The 16,032-nt window shown below is 41.2% G+C and overlaps 1 protein-coding gene across 1 annotated transcript in view; it reads right to left on the bottom strand.

Annotated features, from left to right (window-relative positions):
* Nucleotides 1–13,619, bottom strand: part of stk32a (serine/threonine kinase 32A) — a gene marked incomplete at its 3' end in the record, with an annotated part of 29,789 nt that extends 16,170 nt beyond the window's left edge. Inside the window, exons 1-2 of the mRNA XM_083910640.1 lie at nt 13,486–13,619; nt 6,648–6,821 (exon numbers count right to left, since the gene is read on the bottom strand). Of these exons, the coding sequence (XP_083766766.1) occupies nt 6,648–6,821; nt 13,486–13,604 (293 nt within the window). The 5' untranslated portion in view covers nt 13,605–13,619. The remainder of the gene's footprint in view (nt 1–6,647; nt 6,822–13,485) is intronic.
* Between the last annotated feature and the right edge of the window lie 2,413 nt (nt 13,620–16,032).

The raw sequence follows: 16,032 nt of genomic DNA, 5'->3' as shown, positions 1-16,032 counted from the left end.
AATAAGACTTGACATTTAAAGTTAAAATGGGATTACGTTGAGGCGGTCGGTGAATACCAGGTGTGATAAAAAACAAACAGGTATCTAATTCATTAGAGAGGGAGGAGAGGGACAGCAGGTGAAACTGTGGGAGCAGCAGAGAAACCTGAGACGGGCGACAGGTGGAAGCAGTTTCTTCCCACTGCTTCTACTTCTGTTTTTTTTCTGTTTGTCTGAGCAGTTTTGGAAAAAGAGAGAAAAGAGTTTCCTTTGTTTAGTATAAATGAAGTTTTGTACACCTTTTTCTCTTGGTTTTAGCTATTGATAAATACTATTTCTTGTCGTTAATAGTGCATGTAGTGAGAAAACCTTTTTTTGATGGCAGATAAATCAAAAAACAATCAATGTGTTGGGAGATGATATATTTATTTTAACTAAATCATGTATTGGATCTGGTCTTCCAACCATTTTAACCACTATGGATGGACAAACTTTAATATATTAATAGAAATGTATTGAATTCACTTCATTCTGGAGTCTTTTAAACGACTCCAATTCATCCTTTTCTTCCTGCAATAATCAACACATATTCTGTACCCGTACTAAATAAAAGCCCAGTTGTGACAAACAGCGAAATCTTTCACATTTAGTTTAATTAAAAAAAAAAACACTCTTATCTTCATCTGATCTTTAACTGCCCTTGACACTGCTCTTTCTTTAGTCTGTGCCACTTAGACCATGACTTTGACAAGCGCTCGCCTCTTCTAAGATATAAAAAAGTCTTTAGATATTTATTTTATTTATGTCTTGAGTGTCTGCAGACTGAAACGGTGTCGGGTACAGAGCGTTCCCGGCTCCTCTCTGTTCTCGTCTCCACGACGAATCCCCCGCAGCTTTAGTGAAGCTGAACTGGAGGAGAGAGATGATATTCAATATTCAGCGCCCCGCTCAAATGTTCCCGTTTGTGCCTGCTGACGGGGAGACATTTCACCGGGAGGGAGTGTATCTGTGCGTTAGCAGGCGATGGTGGTGATGAAGGCGTCGCAACTTTGAGTTTGTGAATTTCAGGGGACGGAGAGTTGCGGCAACAGGTGAAATCTGCAGTAAAAACACTGGCAAAAACTCAAGAGTTTTTAGCTCATCAAAGGCCACCTGTGTTTTTGTGCATAATGTGTGTGTGTGTGTGTGTGTGTCACACACACTTGGGGCGACGACGACGACCTGTAGCACGGAGCTCAGCTCTCGGATGCTGTGGCAGATCAAGTGGCACGGGCTCAGGTGGGGGGGTGAGAAAGGTCGAACATGTAAAGCTTAATTAGCTGACATTTGCCTCAAAGGCTGACGCTAAGGAAGAGAGAGCAGGGCTGTGTGTGTGTGTGTGTGTGTGTGGCTGCTCCATAAACAAGGAAGCGTCTTTTTTTAAAGGCCATGTTGCCATTGTGGAAGCAACAGGACAAGAAAGAATCCAAAACAACTGGCTGACGAGATAAACCCAAAGCAGCAGGGCCTGATTAGGAGGTGGTGATTATGATTCATAGCCGTTCTTCTGACCGTGGACATTTGAGAGAGACTGCTTTATGCATGGTTGTTGTCTCGCTGTTTTCTAAAATACCCATAACTGCAATTAACATTTTAGAGTATGGCCAAAACTAGTTGAAAAATGTAAAATGTAGATTTTAACTCAATCATTAATCATATAATGCAGGACTAAAATAAAACAAAGAATTTATAAATTGAACTTCGTCATTATGGTGAGTGCATCATCATCATAGTGAGAGGAAGAGGAAAACATTGCCTTGCCAAATCCACAGTGCAACTGGCACGCATCGGCTCATCGAGCTGAAAATTAAAAAGGTTGTGTGAAGACGGCACTGCTCGTCCTCTATCAGTGGAGATGACACAACAAAAAGGCCTTCAGTATGAAATACACCACTCAAAAAAGACACCAAAAAAGTCAGTAAATGTGTAGAAGTGCTCTTTGCCACGTGTATGAATGACTTGCAAAAAAAGGTAAAGAATATGGGGAGAGCCTGAGCGGCATGGAGGGTTTTCTAAAGTGGATTATAGGTGAAGAGGGTGAAAATCTAAAGAGTTTTAAAGACAGACTGAGGGAATAGAAGTGAACAGGGTTTTGAATTTACTGCGAGATAAAGAGTTATGGGAATAAAGACTTATGAGAGAGTGATTGAGGACAAGAAGTTGAGAAAATAAAGCCAAAAAACAAGGGGAAGAGGATGTGTGATCGCACAAGAAGAAGAGTTGTAAAAATGTAGGGGGGCTTTTCCTGATTGAGGACAGGGATTAAAAGGCCAGGAGAACTCGGTGCAAGTTGATCCCCCTCAGCTTTTCTCTCGGATGACTGACCCTACAAGCTATTAGCAGGATCTAATGGCCTCATTACAGCCTTCCATCAGAGGCAGAGGGGTAACTGAGCCCCGTACCTGCTCATATGATACTGTGGTGACACTGGAGCAGGCGAACACACCTGAGAAATGGTCTCACACACACACACTCACAGATCAGACAAAGAGCTCGTGAAAACATGCTGATAAACAAAAAGATAACTGACAGTGCTAGGATATTAATCACATTTAACTCCCCCCCCGTTAAGAACTTTAAAAATGATAGAATAATGCAATGTAATAATGTTCTTGACCATCTCTTAGTTTGAGATCTATTCTGTAATCTTGATTCTCTGCTGTGCATATTCTGGATTAGTGGTGAGGTTGTTTTTCTGCTTTCTGTGTGGATTATTCTCATAATTGTGTTTTCCCCATTTGAAATTTAATTTAAAGATATGTAAGTGCTGGGCTGAAATTGGTATAGATTGCCGGCAGTTTAATCACCTTCCTCTCTCACTCCAGCATTAAACCAGAGCGCTGTAGGAGACCTGGGCCTCCCCTTATGTCACAAAGGAGCATGGAAAAAGCTCTAAAAACACACAATGCAGTGCGTAGATACACATGTGCAAGAGTTTCCGTGTTGGGATGTTCGTTCCTTATTCACTGATTGAATGTGATTGGGTGACACCGTCTGGAGGGCGAAGCAGCCAGTCGGCACTAAGAATTCCACGCATCAGAAGCATTAGAAAATGCCGGTTCACTCAACCTCTTCCACGTCTGGCTCCTAAACTCTCTATCTCTGCTTTTATCTCTTCCTTTAGTGTTTCCTACGCTGCTCAAAACCCGTCTCTTGCTATCGCCTATGATTTAGTTACGCAAGCAGTGAATTAGTGATCTTAGTGGAGCAGAGACTTAGTGGTAAACATTCTCCAGAGTTCAGAGCGCATACCATTACCGAGGATGCTCACTTTGCCGTTTCATGGTCGAAAATGTGCAAAAAGTGAAGGGAGCTGGCACCAGCTGGCACCTTAATCTGCATTTATGAAAAATGAGCGGTTCATTTCTCCCTCCCTACCCTACGCCCCCTCATGGCTCTTCCTTTTTTCTTCTTCTACTGGAAAATAAAACATTCACACACTCCATGAATAACGAATACTGCACTTGAAGACTTGAAGAATCCGTCACCCTCCTTTTTTGAGATGCCGATAGAGAGATAGAGAGTAATGACTTCGTCTGCCTACATGCAATATGCAGCGCTCTGGATTATCTATTCATTTTAGGGTGTTCAGCTATGAGAAGACTGTTCTTTCACCTTCAATTAACCAGATAGGTTAATGAACACCATATTCCCTTTTGGCGAGAAGCCTCTAGAAGAAAGGGATGAAGGAGCAGATAGATTATTTGAAGTACATAGAAGTATGTCTTCTGTTGCTCTCTTGAAGAAAGACTGAGGAATGGAGGGTGGTGGGTGGGGGGATAAAAGTCCAGTAGGTAGATAGAATATCACAGGAGGGAGAGGAGGATGATGATACTGAGTGAAAGCTGAGGGGAAAGAGGCAGATGAGAAGAGATGGGAAAGAAAATCAGAGCATGCAAATGAGAATCCTTCTTGGCTGAAATAGGCTCTCGCCTCGACAACAGCTGGCTCCCATTGTTGTAGCTCATATGAATATACATAAGAAATCTGAATAAACAGACGACGGTGGAGTCCAAAAGAACCAAGACAAAGTGTTCATCTGTATTTCAATATGGATGAAGACGATTAAAAAATGTGTCACAGTTACAGAGTATGGACTTCTATCTACCAAATACAGATGCAGGTGCTGGAGGAAATCAGAAAATCCTGGAATTATTATTTTCTCAATGTTTGTAAACTAACAAAACATTAGTGAAAATGGACAAAAATTGGCACACAAATTATAACTGTGGTGCAAAATGGCTCCGTAGCGCCCCTAAAGGTAAAACCCGGAAGGACAAGTTGCATCAAATTTCACAAAACTTGGTGGATACATGTCACCGCCCAAGACGAACATTAAAGTCCATTGAGACCATGACCTCAACTCAACAGGAAGTCAGCCATTTTGAATTTAAGGCCACCACTGTCCACCACTTTGATCCAAGCCAAATAATGAATTCCTTAACCACTCAAATGGGCATTACAATATACTGTAGTGCGTACATGAACCGCAGAGGCATTATTGACTTGTTTAGAGCGCTGGATAACAATATCTAAGTCTTTCCATTACACGGATTCCAGGAGGCACTCAAAATGCACCTGAGGATTCAGTGGTGCTGATGTCAGTGAGGCTTTGACCAGTAATGCAAAACCTCTGCAACTATACTGCAACCCCTGACACACTCACACACACACACACGTGTCTTTCCCTGCCACATCATTGCTATTTTCTGTTTCCACTTGTTTGGAGTGACTCATCAAGTCTCTGAAGATGTCATCTAATTGACATTCGTTCTGTTGTTAGTAATTCTAACCCCTCAGAGAGTTGAGGGTTAAAAACACTGACGAGCAAACCCCTGACACATGACACCCACCAATGAGAATGATCATTATCTATCATTTTCTTTCTTAGACCCACCTTCAGGTGTAGATAGTAAATTAACATGATATAACATGTGTAATAAATCTGAATCACCACATCCATGTCCCCATCCTCTCCCAATTAACCCACTTATGACAATTAGACACAATATGTTTTTCATGCAAAATCCACTCCCAATTAATCACACGGAGGAAAAATTAAATTAACTTCATCTTGCATCATTCTTGATGCTCAGAGGCTCGTGTTTATCCCATGATGATGTTGCCTTCCTTCTCTCTTTTATTTTCCATGATGGGCTGTTGTCCCTCGTGATTGCTCATAATATTTGCCATAGAGCAGGATAAGGTAAAAATGTTCGTCATTGAAAATAATTAGCAATTATACGAAAGAAATCTGTTGTTCTAGCGCTGCTGTTGTTGTACGGTGAACCCCTGGAAATCATACCATATGCTGATGATACCGTCTTTTACATCAACATCCACCAAAAACAAAAACACTTGGCTCAAAAATTAAAGCTTATATGCAATAATTTCCATTATTATATCACCTATCATATCTTGTACCAATATTTCTCTTTGGTCTCTCTTTCAAAGGAGATCTTCATCATCACAAAGCATATATATATATATATATGCAGTAGAATAGCTTACACACACGTTCACACACACTGAGGTTCTTTGCGTGCCTTAACTCACACCATCAAAGTTCACATCTGAGGGAGGAACTTAGGACTTGAATTTCCATAGAGATGAGCTCTTTGTTACGTTCAACTCCTCTTCCTATTTGAAGCTAATGAATTCAGATTGAAAAGGTTTTTTTTATTCCGTCCAAACAAATGCACGTGCACGTCAAGGGCCAAATCTGTCCTCAGCAGCACTGAAATAGAACTCTACGAACAGAGTGAATGAGCAAAAATGAATAATATATCCTACTTATTCCCTTTCTTTCCCATGGAGATCAAAGACGAGAGCGAGTGGTTTAATTTAAACTAAATGGTATAATTTACTGGTAAGTTAGTTTTAAATCATATTTAATATTCTATTATTCAATTCAATTTTGTTCTTTTGGAGGATACAATACATACTTATACAGAATCTTCTTTCATTCATTGACTTCTGGCTTCACAATGGGGATGTGCGAGGCCTAGTTTTTTTTATCACCTGATATTAATAAATCCATTATTTAAGAAGCCATGACAATCTCAACTCAGATTTTAAATCCCTTTGAATACGTAATGTGTTTCCTCTAAAAAATAGTTATAAAAGCAGAAGTATAATATTTACTATGAGAGAGTTCTGCTCTAGTTTAGTTTCCCCTGCATTGCGCCTGGATTCATTAAGTAGATTATGAGTTCAGGACAACTTCCCTTTCACTCTGTGTGTTTTGTAACTGGCAGTGTCTGTATCGTGGATATGTAAGCTCTCTCTGGAGCCACTCGACTTGAAGTAATAACACTGGGCTGCAGCCATGTCTTTGTTGGCTTTAAAAGTGCGTGAGTCTGCAATAGCCGAAGATGATTTTCTGCCTAAAAAGCACTTAACCTGCATTTAACAAATTAGACCGGACTGAATTGGTGCACTTGGTGATGACCAGCGTCTGCGGCTCAGGGTAAACGGTTCTGTCAGGTGTGACCTTCATGTCGAGGCACCTTGGAATTCCTGCACAGCGGTGGCGGCAGCCGAGGGAAAGAAGAACTACTTGGTGCTTAAAGGTGAAGACTGCAGTGAAGTGCAGTGTCTACTGTTGAATAGAAAGAGGTAAAAATCACCTGTGTATGATGCGCTTGGAGCGGAGGTAACCGAGAGCCAACGCCAGTTCACAGATGTAGAGTTTGACGGTGCTCTCTGAGAAGTGGACATTCTGCTGCAGGTGGTAGCGCAGGTCTCCGCCCAGGAGTAAATCCACCACCATAAACATGTCCTCCTCATCCTGGAAGGAATACCTGGACAGGGGGGGACATGATAGGGAGTTGAGGCGATGCACACAATATATTTGGACACTGAACATGTGTATATCACATCACTTCCTTTGTGGTATAATAGAAATAATAGCTCAATTAAAAATTGGAAATCTTCGTATCGTCTGCTGAAATTGCTCTGCTTCTGTTAGTTTTTCTATCGGACTGTTGACATTCGTTGAACTAGCACATGCTATAGATGTGTGTATCAGTATTGGTGTGAGTGGAATGTTCCGCTGTGGTCATCTATTCATCAATCTGACATGGAAAGCAAGTATATATCAGCATGCAGCTCAACGTTCCACCAATTAAGAAGCAGTTGCACAAATCATCATTGCCTTTACATGCTGAGCAACCACCACCATGAGACTCACACACACAAAACGATTAACTAATTAGTTTCTCTCTCACAAGAGGCTTATTTATGCAAACATCCGATTTAAAAAAAAAAAACAAGATTTCCTGGCTCTGAAACACAACATCCTACTTTTGCACCTTCAGATCTCCCATAAACGTCGAGGACACCCAGCACCTACCGAGCATATAAAGTATATCCCTGACTTTAAGCGAGAGGTGCTATCATCAACAGTGGGTTTTTAAGTATGTCTAAAGGTATTAATCTTGGCTCTAAAATCAATACAAACACGTTGGTGAAACTCCTTTCCTTGGGGTTCTCTTCTTGGTGCTTTTTCTGCACTGGACTGGACGGATGGACAGGGATTGATTAAGCTGGCTCCAACCTGTCTGCTCAGGCAGGCTCAGATAATGCTGAGACCACTTAACTTGTGATTGCCTCTTCTGAGCGTGGAAAGACTATCAGTGTGATACCTGTCGTGAAGGTGCACATGATGCAAATGTCACAAAGAACACACTCGCTCATCACTGTCAAACTCCACCTCCATGTTTGACAAAAAAAACCCACATTTAAGTAAAAATGTAGGAGAATCCTATAACTTTTTTTATTGTTTTTACGTATAGTGTATGATAAATCAACTCGAGCATTTTTTATGCAAAAGACGCTCCCATAAGCCTCATGAATAAGGAGTCACCCTATTACTGAGATTAGTGCACTTCCACGGAGAGTCTATAGAGAATTGAATCTGAAAATATATCAAAGTTCCAGCTGCTGCTGCTGCTGCCATTAGATGTAAGTGCGTGAAAGCTGAAGCGACAGAGTGGATCAGTGTGTGTGTGTGTGTGTGTGTGTGTGTCTGGTACAGTGACGATCAAACTATTCACATTAACAACTTTGATACAGGATTTCTGTTGTTATTTTCAAGCCAACACAGGAAACTGATTATTGGTAATCCAAGATTACAAAAAGTGTAAAATATTCATGACCTATAGAGCACTGTGTCTGTGTTTGCTGGACAGAATCCATTTCACTCCAAGTCTATTCATCTTTTGATTAAGTGTCTCAGGTCCTCATTCTCTATCTGTCCCCGCTCTCTTTCTGAGTCTCACTCTTTCGCTGTACGTCAGTCCACGACAGTGTATTTGTAGCATTTGTGTAAACGCCTCAAACAGTTAAAGATGGTAAAGAATCTAAAGCTATGCCGTCACAAACAAAATCATACTTGATTTTCTTTTTCTTGGCACAGAAACATTGTCTTCTTTACAATAGGCAGCTGCTTTTGTTTGCTAGGCTATAAAATGCATTCAATAACACGTTATTGAAGTAAAATATCATATATTGTTAAAGTTGTGTCATTGTATTTGTTTTATTCAACTGAATGCGCCGTTATCAGAAATCCTGTACTAAAGTAAAACAAAACAAAATCCAATATGGATTCTCAAAGACGCACATTAAAGACTGGGGCCAAATGTACTTGATTGAGACAAACCTAAACTTAATCTTGTGTGTCTCTCTCTGTTAAATATGTTGATTACTACCCTGTGTTCCATTTGCTAATATATCATTACTGTCCTCTTTGATGCACAATTGCTTCAGGCCATTCCAAATGTTATCATTTCCCAAATTGAAAAACCAACCCCATTACTCGTTATATAAAAAAAGAAAATGTCATTACAGCCTTTTAGCAACTGGAAATTAGCATATTCGTTGATAGAAAAGTAATACGTCGTATCATAACAGTGAGGGATTTTTCTGAAACCACTTTTATTGAGCAGATAACCCCCGCTTTCATGCTTGGATGCCGCTCCTCCAGTGTGTTTTCTGCCCCATAACTATTTGTTTCAGCAAGCCAAGGTTAAAACACCCCAAAGTGCTTCGCCCCGTCATTGATTTGGAGGGATGGAGGGCGCTTGTTGGAAAAAGCGTCTTGGAAAGCAAACAAGACCGACTGCCTCGCTGCAATCTCTCACATGGTCGGTCACAGACAAAGCTGCCATAAACAGTGTTGACAGCCTCGTTGTACACACGCAGTACAATCTAATTACTGTACAGCCAGTGTCCACCAGACATGCTGTGCATACACCGTCGCCCAGAAGGCTTTTTTTCTTGAGATTATACAGCCACAGGAACCTTTTATGAGTCTTAAGTGCAAGCCTACAAACAGACATGTTTCAAATAATATTGATTTGGTGATATATCGTCGTCCTTCTCTGTGGAATATGATAATCGATACGCCGGGGCAAATATCAATACTTTAATTAATAAATGAAGGCACTCTAAAGTAAACAGTCCCTGGCGGTTTCACTCTCCGGGCGTTGCTATACTTCATGTCTCCTCGTGGTGGCGCTGCTCAAATGATTGACGGGGGATAATGGTGGAGAAAGCTAAGTTTAGAGATGCTCCATCCACGTTCAATATATAGACTTTATGCACTTTGTTCTCTGTGTAGTGAATAAATAGAGAAATCCTGCACTTTTCACTTTTCACAGACGGATATCGTCATGTATCGCTACACGATCGTCTTGCAGAATCGCTGTATCGTGATATTATTGGTATCGTAGACCATGTGTCCCTTATTTTAATTCTGTAAACACACAACCTCAACAACTACATACTATAGATGTGCGTACCAAGCACTTCCTGTACTTAATTATCTGCTTAAATGCACCATTAAAAGAAAAACACTATGTCAAAACCTGCATATCACTCTCTAGGACTGACCAACCTGTAACTACTGCTTTCTTTTATTTTATGCGATGCCATTCATAACGCCACACTACCTGGAGTGTAAATTGTTCCATGACAATAAAAAATAGACTTCTCTCACACGCTCTCACGCTCTCTCTCTTTCTCTGACATTGTACTTGAATATGAATAAAGTCTCCTCTGGCCTCCTGCTACTGCTGTCAAAATGAATTAGAAATGGCGGCTCATTAATTCACTTTTCATCACGAATAGGCCCCGGGTCACAAAAGTTACCCAATTTATTATTTTAAATAATGACCGTGTGTGTGACTTATGTCATTTAATGGAGCCCCGTTTCATACGGAAGGTGAAACCTTTTGGCATTTATAGTTTTCTGCTGCAAAACAGAACACGTAATGACTTTAAAAGAAAGTCAGATGTGGAAAAATAGCGGCATCGCACTTTAGTATAGTCGCACCATGTGTTAATTAAGAGTTCAAAACCAGATTTTAGCCAAAATATGACAGATATTTAGCTGAAGTGGTGCAGACATAACATTAGTATATAATATAAGCCTGTGTTCTCTTCAGCTTGCTTTTCTTTTTTTCTGTCCCACTCCAATCTCTCCCTCACACACATTTTGTTGTTTGTTTTTTTTTCTTTTTGATGCCTGTCTCTGCTCCGACACACACACACACACATGCATTACAATATGACCTCTTTGTGGCCTTCAGGCAGTCAGTCTGATGGGAGAGCATCCTGCATGGAGCTTTTAGAGGCAGAGTCACCTCAGGCTGATTCAGTAATGCAGGTCTCCGGAAACCTCTGGGGCTCAGAGGGTTAATGGCAGGGTGTCCTTTCAAAATAGACGGTAACAAACACACACACACACTACATGAAGCCACCAAAATAAATAAGCTGCTGTATTTTTCAATTTACAAAAGATGAATTTTTCCGAGAGGCAGATTAAGCAGATTATGACCTATAATATGGAGCCAAAAAATAAATCTCATTCTTCTTTTTCATTACGATAAGAGCTGAAACAAACATGTATGACATTATTAAATGTCATAAAAGTCATCGCAATATTGGCAATGTCCCTAAATGTATACCTCGACATCAATCTACTGTGAATGCATCTCCGTAATTAAATGGCTAATCAAGATTAGCTGTTTAGCTCTTGATTAGAACACCAACACACACACACACACATCATCTGAAGAGAGCCAGAGCCAACAGCTCGGTGACAGTGACACGCTGGTTTGATGCCAGCAGCCCTCTGACCTCCTGCCACCTCTTTGCCAAACACCTCCACATGACTGACAGCTCAGTCTTATTTTTCACGCACGGCATGGACGCACAAACACAAACAAACAGACGCAAAAATTAGCCTAGTCTTTTTCCTTTGCAGACCTGATATTCTTTTAGGGTTTTAAAATGATGTACAATCCGTATATATTCTTGCTTACCTACATTTTGCACACATGGCTCTTTACACAAATTCAAAATGCAGTTTTACCGCAGCAGCCTGTAATGATACTACATTCCTGGTGTAAGTTAAAGACATTAAAGCGAGGAGAACAGAACATTGCCTTCCTCAAATCGTCATTGTCTGACAAACATTGCACATGAATGAGTCTACTACATTACCAAAAATGATAAAATAACTCAGGGAAGAGTGTTTCCTTCAGGCAAAGCTTTTACCTCCCAACCTTTTGTTAATGCACTTCATCTGTTTTCTTTTGACAGTTAAAAACATCTCTTTTTCTTTCTTTTTATACAAAAGTTACATCATGCATCGTTCAAATAGCTGCAGTGAGAGGCTCGACGTCCTGTAGGAAACGTCACAGGTTGACAGTTGACATTAAGCCTGTGAAAGAACTCAAAGTGATCTGTGGTGATGTAACCTCTGTGGAAAAATAATGTTGTTTTTTTTGAAAACTCTCACAGCCTGAAGCTCTCACTCTCTCCATTAAGTGAATATATATCCATGTGGTACTTGGGTTTTGCCTTCTTTGGGGCTTCTTTGGTGCTTGGGGCAGTTGTTTTTTATCCGAGTAGGATATTCCAAAGTTCCTGCTACTATGGTACAAAACAAAAGCCGTGTCTTCTTTCTATTTTTCGATTGCATAGTGGGAGAGCGGTGCTTCCTTTGTGCCATAAATCAAAAAAGCCTTCTTTCTCTCAGGAGATTTCATCCCCGGTGGCGAACACGACTGCAGAGTGAAATCCAGCCTTACAGTCAATCTACATGTAGATGGTGTCATCAGATTGCACCGCAATGAACGTTTATTTCATCATGTGCTTAAGTTAAAAGGATAAGAGTAATACAATATAATATAAACGTATACATGTCCTGTGTACCTCACAGAGAAGACATTGCACACTCGTGGTTAGTTTTGAAAAGTTCTCTGATGAAACTCCTTCATCAACAGAATCAAACAGCACGACTGCATCAAATGTTGCTTTATTCAGCTTTCAGTCTCCCCGTCCGCTCTGTCTCTGACAGGATCTGTGATCCTCGGAGCGAACGGCGGCTCTCCTTACACAGTGGGACTTTGTGCAGTGCAGGCACATTGGGCTGCACCGACCAGTGTTGGCACATCAATAAAGTGGCCGTATCGCACACTTGGAGCCAGCAGTCGACCAAGTCAAGAGAAAGAGAATCACTTATTGGTATAGTACGGACGAGAAGGGAGGAGATGAATTTTCCTGCATGTGGCCACAGCTCAAGACTGCAGGAAAAACCTCTCCCTGTCTCTGACCTTGACTGCTTTCCTCGGGACAATCATAACTTATGCCAGCTCAACACAGCAAGAGATGGAGAGCGAGAGAGTGGGAACCACGCTGACTGAAGCACATCTCCAGAGGAAATCACCCCAATCAGGAGGGTTTATGCTGCCAAACGCATTAACTTCCAACCTTTTTCTGTCCAACACAGCATGCAATACTGGCATTTTTGTGTGTCTGTTGAGTCCGTATGCTGCACTCCATCGAGTTCTCTGCCTCTTTTCATTCATTCCCACCACGGGCACACATTTCTCTACCTTTTTTGTTGCTTGCAATGCTTTCAGAAATATGGAGAATTTGTATTGAAAGAAAGGGAAAGATGATGAGGAGAGACCATATATGGTATGCCACGAATGTGCCTGTGCATCACCAACTTCCTCGCATAAAAAACAAGGGATTATCCCTCTCAGAAATGCTACATGGTGGGATTTCTTATTACAAATTAATGACGCCTTTCACTTGGAAAAATTAACAAGCAAGATAATACTTATCAGGCATCTAAAACGTGTGGTTGATGAGGCTTTTTAAATTACGATGAATCAGCTCTCAGCTCGGACAGTGACGATGGGAATATAGACTTCTTCGTCCAACCCCTGAAATGTTTCGAGACAAAATGTGAAGCTGCCAAGAGTCGAGAGCACCGTGTGTCCGTAAAGTGTTGAGCTTGGATCAGTGAGCAAACTACGTTTTGCTTTTAGCAACTTCGCAAGGGTGAGATGATGTGAACAGAGACTTGTGAGTGCTCTTTAGTTGGTCAGGACTGGCTCAAATCAAGACCTGCATGCATCTCTCTCACTGTGTGTGTGTGTGATCGCTTACCAGAAGTTGACCAGAAACGGATGCTCGAGGTTCTGCATGATCTGCATCTCTTTGAGGACGTTCCTCACTTCGTTCCTCTCCACGCACTTCAGCTTGTTCATGTACTTCATGGCGTACATCGTCTTGGTGTCTTTCTTCTGCACGATGCAGACCTGACACAAGTGGACATAAGGGTGAATTACTCTTCATTTCAAAATGAGATTTTTCATTATTTATCAATGTTTGTCCAAAGCTTTGCTGGAAGGGAACCTTTAATCTGCGGGATCACATATTTAATCCTCTCCATGGACGTTCAACTTTTCACACCAGCATGTTTTTCTCGAGATCATTTTAGCGTTAATTAGAAGAAGCTACCATGGCAGACAGTTGTAGCACATGAGTGGGAAATAAATAGCATGGCTGATATGATGCAGCAGAATGCAAAATATAAAAGCAGGTGAAAGTCTGGGTCGGCTGTCACTGTGTGTCTACATCTGACTGTGCATGATTACACCCCCCCCCCCCCAATTCTGTATTTCCAATATGCAGCAGTGTACTGTAATACACCCCACATTCATTGCAGTTGTGCTATACAAGCGTCAATAAGCCACACGATCGCTGCTATCTAAGAGAGTGATCTGTGGAGCAGCTGGCACGGTTAATCAGCCAAACCCTGATCACATCACTCCTCCTCCCATTGAGCAGCTTGCCATCTACTGTGATTAGACTGCTTATCTGGGTGCTGCACAGCACTTTGTGTGATGCAAGTGTGTGTGTGTGGGTTATATGTGCGTACACGTACTGCAATGGCTGATGTGAATCACTGGGTAGCTTAAGAGTGACAGGAAGCATGACTTTTATCACCTCCCGTTTGTTTTCCCGCAAAGCTGCTGTGGTTGGCGTCGAGCAAATTAAAGCTAAAGGCTTTCGTCGAGTGTGTGATTATATCGTATAACGATTAAAGTACAGCGAGATGGTGCATGTGCAAGGCATATTATTACGTATCGTATGTTAAAATAAATGCAACTGGTAAAGTTATTCTATCTATGAATCTTAAACACACCAAAACTTTATAACAATTGTAAATAATGTTTATTTATGAATAGCAAACATGGATTTACCTTTCCGAAACTTCCTTTTCCGATTGCCCTCAAGATCTGGAAGTGGTCAAAATTAACTGTGGAAAGGAGAATAATATTATTAAAGGGGATAAGGATTATTTATCATCACTGTTTAGACAATACAAATACTTTCTTGTAAGACTAAACATTCAAAAAGTTTATGATTTCCCATCCTTTTGTAGATAACCGCATCGTATTGAAGACACTGAATAGACATGAGTATAAGTACAGTAAGTCCACTGTGAGTAGGTTTGCCTTGAGCCCTTCTCAACAATGTGACAGTCGAGCTGAAGCAGATTGAGGTCTCCCGGGGCAACCACAGATCACTGACTTTAGAAACCAGAGAAAGTGAAGTACGCCTCAGCACAAAGGCATATTTTCACGAGTGCTGCGTGTTTTTCTTTCCTTTCCACCCTGAACAAAAGGCATATTTTTAGCTTGGTATACTCCACCACGTTTTGAATGTTGTATAAAACACACACACACACATAGAGAACCCCCTTCGCCTCCATCTATCAGCAACATTTATCACTAAATGACGGTGGATGGAGATGTTTGTTTCTTGCTGCCATGACAACCAGGATGGAACAGCTGGTGCCCCCACTCTCTGACCCCATACAGCATTTGGTGTTTCTGAAACTCATAATGTACGTAATGCTGACTTAAAGCATAACCTACCTCTCTCTCTCTCACACACACACACACACACACACACACACACACACACACACACACACACACACACACACACACACACACACACACACACACACACACACACACACACACATATGCTCCACCTGCAGTCCCCAGATCTATTGGATGTGACAGCTAATGTTATGCTCCGTTAGTCACGTATCACTGTGCACTTCCTCCTCTCACACTATCTGTACTGGAGTGTTTACACAGTATGCTTTGATAGCAGGTAATACACACTCATGTGACAAACACTTGGAGACACACTTGAGATAAACACGGTCATTTTCTTGCTCGGCCACTTGAAGATTTAGCCCTGATGGGTTTTTGGTGAGACACAGCTGTGGTCGTGGATGATGAGACAGAGACAGAGACAGAGAGAGGGAGAGGGAGAAAAATCAACAGGGATGAAGAGGGATAGACACAAGAGTCGCAAAGGAAAGATATATTTTTATCAACAGAATTAAGAAACAGTTTAATGTCCCGCGTAAAATGATGGACACGCCAGTAACCGAGCGTGTAATGATGGAGTTCTGCATGAGTGGAATTGACACGTCGACAGGATTTCTATGGCTTACACTAACGGAGAAAATCATCTCACTTAACAGACTCAATCAGCTGGTCAATTTAAGTTTGATTGATATAATTCTGTGTAGTATAAGTCTAAAACTGTTTATTTAATTTGAAAATGCCTCTTTTTCTCCTTACACTGCGCAACAACTTTCTATTTTTACCTCTTCAAGAATGCAAA

This window comes from Microchirus variegatus (genome assembly GCF_963457635.1).
Source record: "Microchirus variegatus genome assembly, chromosome: 2".
In the NCBI taxonomy this organism is placed as follows: Eukaryota; Metazoa; Chordata; class Actinopteri; order Pleuronectiformes; family Soleidae; genus Microchirus; species Microchirus variegatus.
Note: the sequence above shows the minus strand (reverse complement) of the source record. Positions and strands in the feature narration are given on the sequence as shown.